The 11430-nt window shown below is 47.4% G+C and overlaps 1 protein-coding gene across 1 annotated transcript in view; it reads right to left on the reverse strand.

The window, feature by feature from the left end:
• Positions 1-924: 924 nt before the first annotated feature.
• Positions 925-11430, reverse strand: part of dysf (dysferlin, limb girdle muscular dystrophy 2B (autosomal recessive)) — a 236281-nt gene continuing 225775 nt past the window's right edge. Inside the window, exons 44-48 of the mRNA XM_048600995.1 lie at positions 11017-11112; positions 8897-9038; positions 7331-7430; positions 3968-4134; positions 925-1038 (exon numbers count right to left, since the gene is read on the reverse strand). Of these exons, the coding sequence (XP_048456952.1) occupies positions 925-1038; positions 3968-4134; positions 7331-7430; positions 8897-9038; positions 11017-11112 (619 nt within the window). The remainder of the gene's footprint in view (positions 1039-3967; positions 4135-7330; positions 7431-8896; positions 9039-11016; positions 11113-11430) is intronic.

Consider the following 11430-nt stretch of genomic DNA (forward strand, 5'->3'; position numbering starts at 1 on the left):
GTAACCGTTTGTGTGTGTATTCAGTCTTGCCTCTCTCTTTGTGCTTTGAGCAATCATCTTGAGTTTACATACGGGCACACTGACTGGTTGAACCAACTTTGCTCTGTTTGATTTATTAGAGCTCTATTCTCCCTTCACTGGTGCATGAATTGCGTTCTGATCAGTTTGCCATGAAATCCATACCCATTGCGATCATGCCTTCCTTGCACAATGGAGACTGTTAGAAATGCTCTACTCGGACCTTAAATGGAGGGCCATGGAGTGCCCCTATGCCAACACTGCCAACAGGGAGACTGTCTAAGTCTCACACTGTCCTGGCCAATACAACTGTCAGTCAAAATCCTGGAGCTCTCTCCCTGACACCAGCACGCAAAAGTACCCTCCCTGTGTGGACTGCTGTGATTGTATGGACAGGGCCCTCAACCTTTCTTAAGGGGCAACTGGGGATGGGCAATGAATGCCATTAAAGCCAACGATGCCCATACCCTGAGAATGACCATTAAAATTAAATTGGTTCTGAAGACGAGCCAACAGACTCAAGGCATTAGCTCTGAGTCTCTCTTTCTCATCACAAATGCTGCCAGACCTGCTGAATTTCTGTGTCATTCCAGTGTTTGTTTCATAGAATATAGAACACAAGAACACAGAACAGTACAGCACAGTACAGGCCCTTCGGCCCACGGTGTTGTGCCGACCTATTATCCTACTAAGATCAATCTACCCTGCATACCCTACATTTTACTATCCTCCATGTGCCTATCCAAGAGTCGCTTAAAAGTCTCTTATGTTTCATATGTTCAGCATCCTCAGTACTTTGTTTGGATAAAAATGAACGTTGAACTCGTGGTTATTTGTGACTTAACCAAGTACAGAGGACTTCCTCTGCAATGTCTCAGTGCCAGCAACGTTCACATTGAGAGTTCCTTACTTTGGTTCCTCAAGTTTCGGGTTCATATTGGGCTCATCGCGGCCCTGCCCAGCAGGACGCTCCTCCTTCTCCTCCTCTGTCACTATCTCCAGGGTCATTTCCACTTTGCCCTGTGGAAGGAAAACACGCAGAGGCACACAAACAAAACAAAATCAGTGCTTCTGTCACTTGCAACAAACAGAGAAAGCCAGCGCTTTACCACGGAACTTTGCAAATTCGGAAGCAGGTCATTGCTGAAAGAGCAGAGGAAAGGGAAAGGTCTTGCATTTCTATAGCGCCTTCCATAATATCCCAACGCACTTTACGTGGGCCAATGAAACGTGCACGAAAACACAAATGTGCGAAATGAGAGCAGGAGTAGGCCGCTTGGTGCCTTCTGCCTGCACGGCTGGCACTGAGCAGTTTCGGGCCTTCTATCTAAGGAATGATAGGATTGTGCTGGAGGGTTCTGAGGAAGGGTCACTGGACCCGAAACGTTAACTCTGTTTTTTCCTTCACCGATGCTGCCAGACCTGCTGAGCTCTGCCAGCAACTTTGTTTTTGTTCCTGATTTACAGTGCCCACAGTTATTTCGGTTTTTATTGTGTTGGAGGGTGTCCGGGGAAGATAATAAGAATGATCCTGGAGATGAAGAACTTGTCATAATGAAGAGCAGTTGAGAACTCTAGGCCTGGAGTTCAGAAGAGTTGGGGTTGGGGAGGGGGATCTGATTGAAATTTATAGAACATTGAGAGGCCTGGATAGAGTGGACGTGGAGAAGATGTTTCCACTAGTAGGAGAGACTAGGACACGAAGGCACAGCCTCAGAGTGAAGGGATGAGAATTTCGAGCTGAGATGAGGAGGAATTTCTTCAGGCAGAGGATGGTGAATCATTGCTGCAGAGGGCTGTGGAGGCCAGGTCATTGAGTGTATTCCAGGGAAGTTCTTGACTGGTAAGGGGATCGAGGGTTACGGGGAGAAGGGTTGAGAAACATATCAGCTGTGATCAAATGGTGGGGCAGTCTCAATGGGCTGAATGGCCTATTTTTTATACGTAATGATGGTATTATTATTAATATTGGGACTATGAATGGGTGAAAATGGGTTGGCGAAATCTAGGCTATATGGGTGGGTCAAGGCCATGGGCGAAGGTGCTCAGACCCTGAAATGATTGAACTCAATCATTTGTCCTGAAGGCTACAAGGTCCCCCAAGCGGGAAATGAGATTCTGTTCCTCCAGCCCAGCAACAGCAGCCAACCAATCAGAGGCCAGCAGCTCTTGTGCTCAGCAGCGCCAAAGAGGATGCAGTGGTTGCGAGTGGAAGCACATGCCCTGGAGCCCAGGACCAGGAGACCCCAGAACAAAAGGAAGTGACCTGGAGTGAGGGATAGGGTGATGACTGAGATGGGCGCAGTGGGAAGAGAAGGTGAGGGGGCTGGCAGGGGGGATGTGGAATCTGAAGCAAGGACAAGACATTGGCTCCAATGAACACTGTCTTGCCTAATACCCGACCCCTTGATCGGGCACCAATGTTCTCTAATTGAGGGAATCATCCCAATCCTGAAGTGAGGAACGTCACATAACAAGAGGCCCGACAGTGACTGTATTAATCCCAGTGAAGGCGAGGATGAGGCATTTAGTGGATCCTAATTGACAATTTAATGGCTTCAGTTGGCAGCAAATGCATTGATGCTGACAAAGGGCTTTTCTGGAGGAGGTTTGGGGTGCATCAGGATTGGGGTACACCACCATCCTTCCCTAATTAAGTACCATTCCCACCTCCAAGGTCACCCCCTGTAGGAGTAGAAGATGCTGTCCCTGGACTCTTCGGCGTCTCGACATCCACCTGGTGAAACCCTCTCAGAATATTACGTTCCAATAAGACCGCCTCTCACTATTCTAGAAGGTGTTGGCCCATTTTCTACTCAATCTGTCCTCATTGGACAACCCTCTTTTCCCTGGAACTGATTCCCTTTATCTCCGGAAATTGCCAGTTTGCACACAGTGGGCTCCAGTAGATTTCAGGAGGTCAGCAGATCTCACAGCCTCCATAGGAACAGGGGTAGACCATTCAGCCCACTCAAGTCTTAGCCCCTCTATTCAATTAAATCATGGCTGATCTGTGGCCTAACTCTATATACCTGCTTTCGGCCCATATCCCTTAATAACATTGATTTACAAAAAATTTATCTATTTCAGATTTAAAATTAATAATTGAATCCATGGAGAGAGAAACATTTGGACTTCAAGCTCACTCTTTCAGATGTTGTGAAACTTGAAAGGGTTCAGAAAAGATTTACAAGGATGTTGACAGGGGTTGGAGGGTTTGAGCTACAGGGAGAGGCGGAATAGGCTGGGGCTATTTTCCCTGGAGCATCGGAGGTTGAGGGGAGACCTTATAGAGGTGTATAAAATCATGAGGGGTATGGATAGGGTAAATAGTCAAGGTGTCTTTCTCAGGGTAGGGGAATCTAAAAGTAGAGGGCACAGGTTTAAGGTGAGACAAGAAGGGATCTGAGGGGCAACTTATTCACGGAGAGGGTGGTGCGGTGTATGGAATGAGCTGCCAGAGGAAGTGGTGGAGGCAGGTACAATTACAACATTTAAAAGGCATCTGGATGGGTATATGAATAGAAAATGTTTGGAGGGATGTGGGTCAAATGCTGGCAAATGGGACTAGATTAGTTTAGGATATCTGGCTGGAATGGGCGAGTTGGACCGAAGGGTCTGTTTCCGTGCTGTACATCTCCATGTCTCCTTGACTCGAATTGTTAATTCTGCTTTCTCTCCAGACAGACGCTGCCTGACTTGCTGAGTTCCTGCAGCAATTTCTCTTTTTCATTTCCCATCTCCACAGCGTTTTGCTTTTACATGACCGGCGTTCTTCCAAGAGTGTTATGAGGTGTTCCGCATTCACCCTAGAGCGGCTTTCAGTCCAACAACTCAACAGGAAAGCTGCAGTTCCCCTCCATGAAAGGCACTATATAAATGCAAGTTGCCGTTGGACCGCGAGCTCGTCAGCAAGTGAAGTGCCTCGAGGAATGAAGTGAACTCTTACAGCAAGAGTCTTCTCTCCTAGTGACTCAGCAACACAGGGCCACCAACCCTTCACCGATTTCTGCTCAAACAGAGAGACATGCTTCCCGCTCTCGAGCACCATCAGACCACACTTCTCGGGAGACTTGGCCGGTTTGGGCATTCTGTTGAGATCCATCTGAATTGACCCTAAAAAGCAACGAGGCACTTCAATCACAGCGTCAACCAAAAATAAAAATGAAGTAACTGATCATAACTCTCAGGGATTCTGTCTCTCTCACACATACAGAAAGAATGAGAGAATCCCTACAGTGTGGAAGCGGGCCATTCAGCCCATCAAGTCCACACCAACCCTCCAAAGAGCATCCCAACCAGACCCGCCTCCCTACCGACTTCCTGTTATCCCGCATTTCCCATAGCTCGTCCCCCTAGCCTGCACACTGCTGGACACTACAGGGCAATTTACCGTGGCCAATCCCCCAACCTACGCATTATTGGTCTGTGGGAGGAAACCCAGGTAGACATGGGGCGAATGTACAAACTCCACACAGGCATTCTTTGCAATTCGTTCACAGTATGTGGGCATCGCTGGCAAGGTCAGCATTTATTGCCCAGAGGGCAGTTGAGAGTTGACCACATGGCTGTGGGTCTGGGGTCACCTCGTTGGTCAGACCAGGTAAGGATGGGAGATTCCTCCTTACTTCAAGGGCATCAGTAAATCCCTACAATGTGGAAGTAGGCCACTCAGCCCATCATGTACACACTGCTCCTCTCAAAGAGCACCCCATACCTGTCATCCTGCATTTCGCATGGCTAACCCACCTGGCCTACACATCCCTTTTCTCCCCAGTTATCATCAGGTTATTAATTCGGGACATTTATTCAATTCAGATTCCACCATCTGCCATGGTGGGATTACGAACTCAGGACCCTCAGAATATTACCTAGGTCTCTGAATTACTAACGTTAGTGATATTAACACTAGGCCATCACCTCCCTTCAGCAGCTGCAATGACTTGCTGGCCAAGGAAATAGCCTGCATTTACTTTCACCATTCCATTTCACATTCTTCCACCACTATGTGTTTATTCACTCATGGGTTGTGAGCATTGCTAGCCGGGGCATTAATTATTGCCTGTTGTTAGATGCCCCTTGAGAAGGTGGGGGTGAGCTGTCTCTTGAACTGCTGCAGTCCTCCTGCTGTAGGTTGACCCACAATGCCCTTAGGGAGGGAATTCCAGGATTTTGACTCAGCAACAGTGAAGGAACGGCGATATATTTCGAATTCAGGATGGTGAGTGGCTTGGAGGGGAACTTGCAGGGGGTGGTGTTCCCATGTATCTGCTGCCCTTGTCCTTCTAGATGGAAGTGGTCGTGGATTTGGAAGGTGCTGCCTGAGGATCTTTGGTGAGTTTCTGCAGTGCATCTTGTAGATAGTACACACTGCTGCTACTGAGCGTCGGTGGTGGAGGGAGTGGATGCTTGTGGATGTGATGCCGATCAAGCGGCTGCTTTGTCCTGGATGGTGTTGAGCTTCTTGAGTGTTGTTGGGGCTTCCCCCATCCAGGCAAGTGGGGAGTATTCCATCACACTCCTGACTTGTGCCTTGTAGATGGTGGGCAGGCTTTGGGGAGTCAGGAGGTGAGTTACTTGCCGCAGTATTCCCAGCTTCTGGCCTGCTCTTGTAGCCACTGTGTTTATGTGGCTGGTTTATTTGAGTCTCTGGTCAATGATAACCCCCAGGATACTGATAGTGGAGGATTCAGTGATGGTAGCACCATCAAATGTCATGGGGCAGTGGTTAGATTGTCCCTTATTGGGTCATTGTTGGCATTTGTGTCGCACAAATCTCAGTTTCCACTTGTCCATCCAAGCCTGTTGGATCTGTTTATATGTCTCCAATCTTCCCTTGGCACCTGCCTCACCTCACTTGTAATCATTTTAATTGATCCATCGGTTTTGAATGATTCATTGACTCTGTCACCCCCTGAGCCTCAACAGCATTCTTTGTCGGAAGGGGCTAAAATTCAACCCCACCCCCAGCCAACCCATTGTGAGGAAGAGCTGGGCAATGCTCACACCCTGAACAGGTTGAGGTGAAACGTTCCAAGCTTTTGTTCTGGATCTTGGTCCCAAACACAGAAAACTACATCTTTCCATCGACCAGATCAAATTCTTAAACAAGCTCAGCCTGATCATTTCTTGATCTCCTTTACTCAAGGGATTGGAAGCCCTGTCAGTGCCAGCTTCTTTTGTAACTTAACCCTTCTACCATTTCAGATGTATGACTAAAATTCCCATCTCGGCATCAGTGGCAAGGACAGCATTCAATATCGGTCCTGAACTTGGTGGTGGGCCCTTTATCCACGCTGAGTGAATTACCGGGCCTCTTCAGAAGGCAATAAAGAGACAACACAATGAGGATGGGAGTCACTGACAGACCTCAACTGGATCAGAACGACAAGCATCATACCTGAAGGAGATACTGGTGAACCGCAACATTCTTTTTCATAGAATCCCTGTAGCGTGGAAGCAGGCCATTCTGCCAATCAAGTCCACACCAACCCCTCCAAAGAACATCCCACCCAGACCCACCGATCCCTGTAAGCCCACATTTCCCACAGCCAATCCACCTAGCCTGCACATCTTTGGACTGTGGGAGGAAACCGGAGCACCCGGAGGAAACCCACGCAGACACGGGGAGTATTTGCAAACCCCACACAGACAGTCGCCTGAGAGTGGAATTGAACCTGGGTCCCTGGCGCTGAGAAGCTGCAGTGCTAACCACTGAGCCACCGTGCTGCCCATTTTACCCACAATCTGGCAGCTTTGGGGTCACTTTAACAGAGGCTGCTTTTATTTCCCACGTTGTGCTTACCAAACCCAAGCCCTTGAACATCACATAGAAATTTGAGAGGATCAGTGTTACATAGATTTTTCCACTCGCTGGCAGAGACTAGAAATATGAAACATTCATTGCTTAAAGCAGGAAAAGTTTCTTTACTAAGAGTTGATATGATTTAAGAAAAAGATTTCTTCACGGGACGTGAGCATAGCATTTCTTACACATCCCTAGTCGCCCCTGAGAAGGTGTTGGGGAGCTGCCTTCTTGAATGGCAGTAACTGGGCTTGTTTATTGGAGATGGGTCTATCACGTTGCAAGTTTACCGACTCAGGGTCCTCACTTCCTCCAGGAAAATCCAGCCCATCCTGGATTGTCGGACATTGATCCATGATATACACAGTGGGCACCAGTGGGTGCTGGTAACACTGTTGTCTGCCCTCTGGGTAATAAATGCTGTCCTAGGAAGCCTCGTGAATGAATGAGTGAATGGAAAAGAAATTCGTGTTGAAATTCCCAGTCAGAGAGGCAGGAGCGGCTTACCCAGATAGTCATCGAAGGAGAATTTATCGTTGTCCCAGATTTGGATGATGAGCTCAGGTGCAATTTTCGTTTGTGTCTTATCCAGGCTCCAGAAATGCTCCTGGGAGGGAAGCAGAGAAAGATTTCACATGGTGGGGTTTTTTTGATTATCACATTGTAAACTTTTCAAATGGTTCAGAGTTCAATTCAACCACAAACACCAAGAGACCTCCAGGATAGGCCAGAGGGCAGTGTTGGGATTAAGGACCTGCATTCGTAGCTCTCAGGGTCAACACCAAATGCAGGGACAGCACAGGGTTAGATACAGGGTAAAGCTCCCTCTACACTGGCCCCATCAAACACTCCCAGCACAGGGACAGCAAGGGGTTAGATACGGAGTAAAGCTGTCCCAAACACTTCAACAGCAAGTATAACGTCATCTACGTTCTCCTATTTTGCATCTTAAATTACCCAGTGATCATGTGTGGGAGGAGTCTCATGGGAAACAGAGGTGCTCGGACATTAGGCCAGAATGCAGTCCCTGGTCATCACTCAGAATGTTTCTATCATGGAAAAGGAATAATTAATCCGCACTGTGCTGGACAGTGAGCATCTCCAACAGCTGATAGTTTATAAGACCCGTACCGTGGCACTCACTGGCATTACCATTGCAGAGATCGTTCCATCACCCACAATATGTCGTTAAGCATTGACCTGAAATTTAACTCCATCAACCACATTCGTGCTCAGACCACAAGAAATTAGAGACTGCGCATTCTTCAGTGAGTAACGCACCTCCTGACTCCCCAAAGCCTGTCCACCATCTACAAGGCACAAGTCAGGAGTGTGATGGAATACTCCCCACTTGCCTGGATGGGTGCAGCCCCAACAACACTCAAGAAGCTTGACACCATCCAGGACAAAGCAGCTGCTTGATTGGCACCACATCCACAAGCATCCACTCCCTCCACCACCGACGCTCAGTGGCAGCAGTGTGTACTATCTACAAGATGCACTGCAGAAATTCACCAAGGATCCTCAGGCAGCACCTTCCAAACCCACGACCACTTCCATCTAGAAGGACAAGGGCAGCAGATATATGGGAACACCACCCCCTGCAAGTTCCCCTTCGAGCCACTCACCATCCTGAAATATATCACCGTTCCTTCACTCTCACTGGGTCAAAATCCTGGAATTCCCTCCCTATGGGCATTGTGGGTCAACCTATAGCAGGTGGACTGCAGCGGTTCAGGAAGGCAGCTCACCACCACCTTCTCAAGGGGCAACTAGGGATGGGGCAGTAAATGCTGTCTTTAACAGAGATGCTGACATCTCAGGAAAAAGTATTAAAAAATGGCCTGCCTTAATTCCCAAGCAAAGAGGAGGCCTGTGCCTCAGCACAGAGACACTTTGCAGAGAGCTATAAGGGAGGAGGCAAAGACCTTCCAGGAGAAGAACAGAATTCCGAGGGTAACAATAAACACAAGAAGCAATTCCGACCTGACCATGCAAGGTTTAGGAGAGCAGATGAGCCAGGTTATAAAGGAGCCATTCTCCCCACCACAACAGCTACTGCATCCCCCTCACCTTCTTGGCAATGGCGCAGACTTGTTCGGTCGGCAAATACTCAAAAGGGAAGACGAATCTCCAGTTGAAGTTTCCTTCACCGCCCATTGACCTGTAGTGGACATCTGTCTTCTGTTTGTTGCCTTCATAGCCCAGAAGCCAACTGGAGACAGAGAGAGAGAGACAGAGAGAGAGAGAGCCAGAGTCAGGGACATTTCATAACAACCCAGCAGGGCCTGGAGTCTCTCTGTCAAATGTCGCTATGTTACAGCAGTTGCATGAAAACTTTTAACATCCAACAGATTGTACATCTCTGAGCCTTCGGCCACATAGATATGAACAACTTATTTTATTGTTTTCAAGGAACATTTAGTGTTTGACAATGTGTGCCAACCTTGCCAACATCCTATCAATGAACGCAAACTTCAAAATTATGCAGTGCCTTCGATCGTAGGGAAACATGGACTTTAACAGAATGGACACCAGTCCACGGAACAAAATGTCACGACCTCGCAACACAGATGCAGATTATTCAGCCAGTTACTTAAGTAGAGAATGGAAAAAGCAGCACTTTATTTCAATGGGGAGAGGTCGCAGGACTTTGCAGTACAGAGGGATTTGAGTGACCTGGCAGATAAAGGGACAAACGTTAGTGCGCAGGTACAGCAAGTAATTTGGAAGGCAAATGAGATGTTGTTTATTGCAAGGGGAATGGGATATAAAAGAAGGGAAAATTTATAACAATTGCACTGGGTAAGACCACCTCTGGAGTACTGTCTGCAGTTTTTGTCTCCTTTCCTAAGAACAGATATAATTGCATGAGAAGCAGTTCAGGGAATGTCTAGTTGCCTGATTCCTGAGATGAAAGGGTTATCTAATGAGGAGTGCTTCAACAGGCTGCGTCTGTATCCGTTTGAGTTTAGAAAAATGAGAGGCAATCTTATTGAAGCTTGACACCATCCAGGATAAAGCAGCCCACACCCACAAACATCCACTCCCTCCACCACCGATGCTCAGTAACAGCAGTGTGTACTATCTACAAGATACACTGCAGAAATTCACCAAAGATCCTCAGACAGCAACTTCCAAACCCACGACCACTTCCATCTAGAAGGACAAGGGCAGCAGAGGCACTGGGATGCCCATTGCAAACAAAGACAGGGAGAAACGATTTCCTTTGGATGATCTGTGGAACTCTGTTCCCCAGAAAGTGGTGGAACTGCACTCCTGAATATTTCAAAGGCTGGACTATATAGATTCCTGACTTGACAAAGGAGTCATACAGCTGTAGATTAACACAGAACATAACAGGCCCATCAAGTCCAAACTGACAAACAATTGTGAAAGGGTATTGGGGGTGGACTGGAAAGTTGAGGCCACCAACAGATCAGCCAAGATCTTGATCCACAGTGGAGTAGCCTCGATGGGCTGAATGGCTCACTCTAGTTGTGCATACGTTTGCATGCGAGCATCTGCACTCTACAGCTTATTGGAACATCCAATTTCTTTCATCATTTTGGTGCATCTTACCTCCCCTTAAGACCATAATAAATAGGAGCGGGAGTAGGCCATTTGGCCTTTTGAGTCTGTTCCGCCATTCAATAGGATCCTGGGTGATCCCGACATTTCTCATGCCCACTTTGCTGCTCTTTCCCCAAAACTCTTGATCCCCCGACTGATCAAGAATCGATCTATCTCAGCCTTACTGTGTACAACCTGTGACCCTGAGTTCCATAGTGCTGGTTGGAAAACGATGAGGAACATCCTCCCTAATTTCAATGTCATTACAATTTACTAATTTGCCAGCGGCATGTAATGGCCAACAGGACTTGTATAACAGAAATGTAAGACAGTCCCGAAGAAATTCAGCGGAAAATTGTGGATGAAACCTCTTCACCCAGAGATCGATGAGACCGTGGAGCTCTGTTTGGGGAATGGTTGAGGTGAACAGCACAGCAGGGAAGTTTGGAAATCAACACGGAAGGTAAAACAATGGAAGGATACATTGATAGATGAGATGAATAATGTTGGGAGGATATTTGTGTGCAACATACGCATTGGTGAAATGGCTCCTGCCGTGTTCTAGGTTTAATGGAAATCTAAGTGACACACTGGGAAAAAGATTCCAAAAAAGTACTGACCCTTTCACATAGATATCACTCATCTTCTCTCCTGTGATACTGACGTCATCTAAGATTACATCGTTGGTGTTCCATATGATACAACGGAGATAAAACCTGAAACAGGGACACAGATAAAACACACAACAGAATCTTCAGAAGAAAGATCGTCCACTTTGTCATTTAACCAGAACACCGTATCAATTCACAATCTCATCACACACTCCCAGCACAGGGACAGCACGGGGTTAGATACAGGATAAAGCTCTCTTACACTGTCCCCCATCAAACACTCCCGGCAAAGAGAGAGCACGGGGTTAGATACAGAGTAAAGCTACCTCTACACTGTCCCCATCAAACACTCCAAGCAAAGGGAGAGCACGGGGTGAGATACAGGGTAAAGCTCCCTCTACACTGTCGCCATCAAACACTCCC

The sequence above is a fragment of the Rhincodon typus genome, chromosome 1 (assembly GCF_021869965.1).
Source record: "Rhincodon typus isolate 14 chromosome 1, sRhiTyp1.1, whole genome shotgun sequence".
Taxonomy (NCBI): domain Eukaryota; kingdom Metazoa; phylum Chordata; class Chondrichthyes; order Orectolobiformes; family Rhincodontidae; genus Rhincodon; species Rhincodon typus.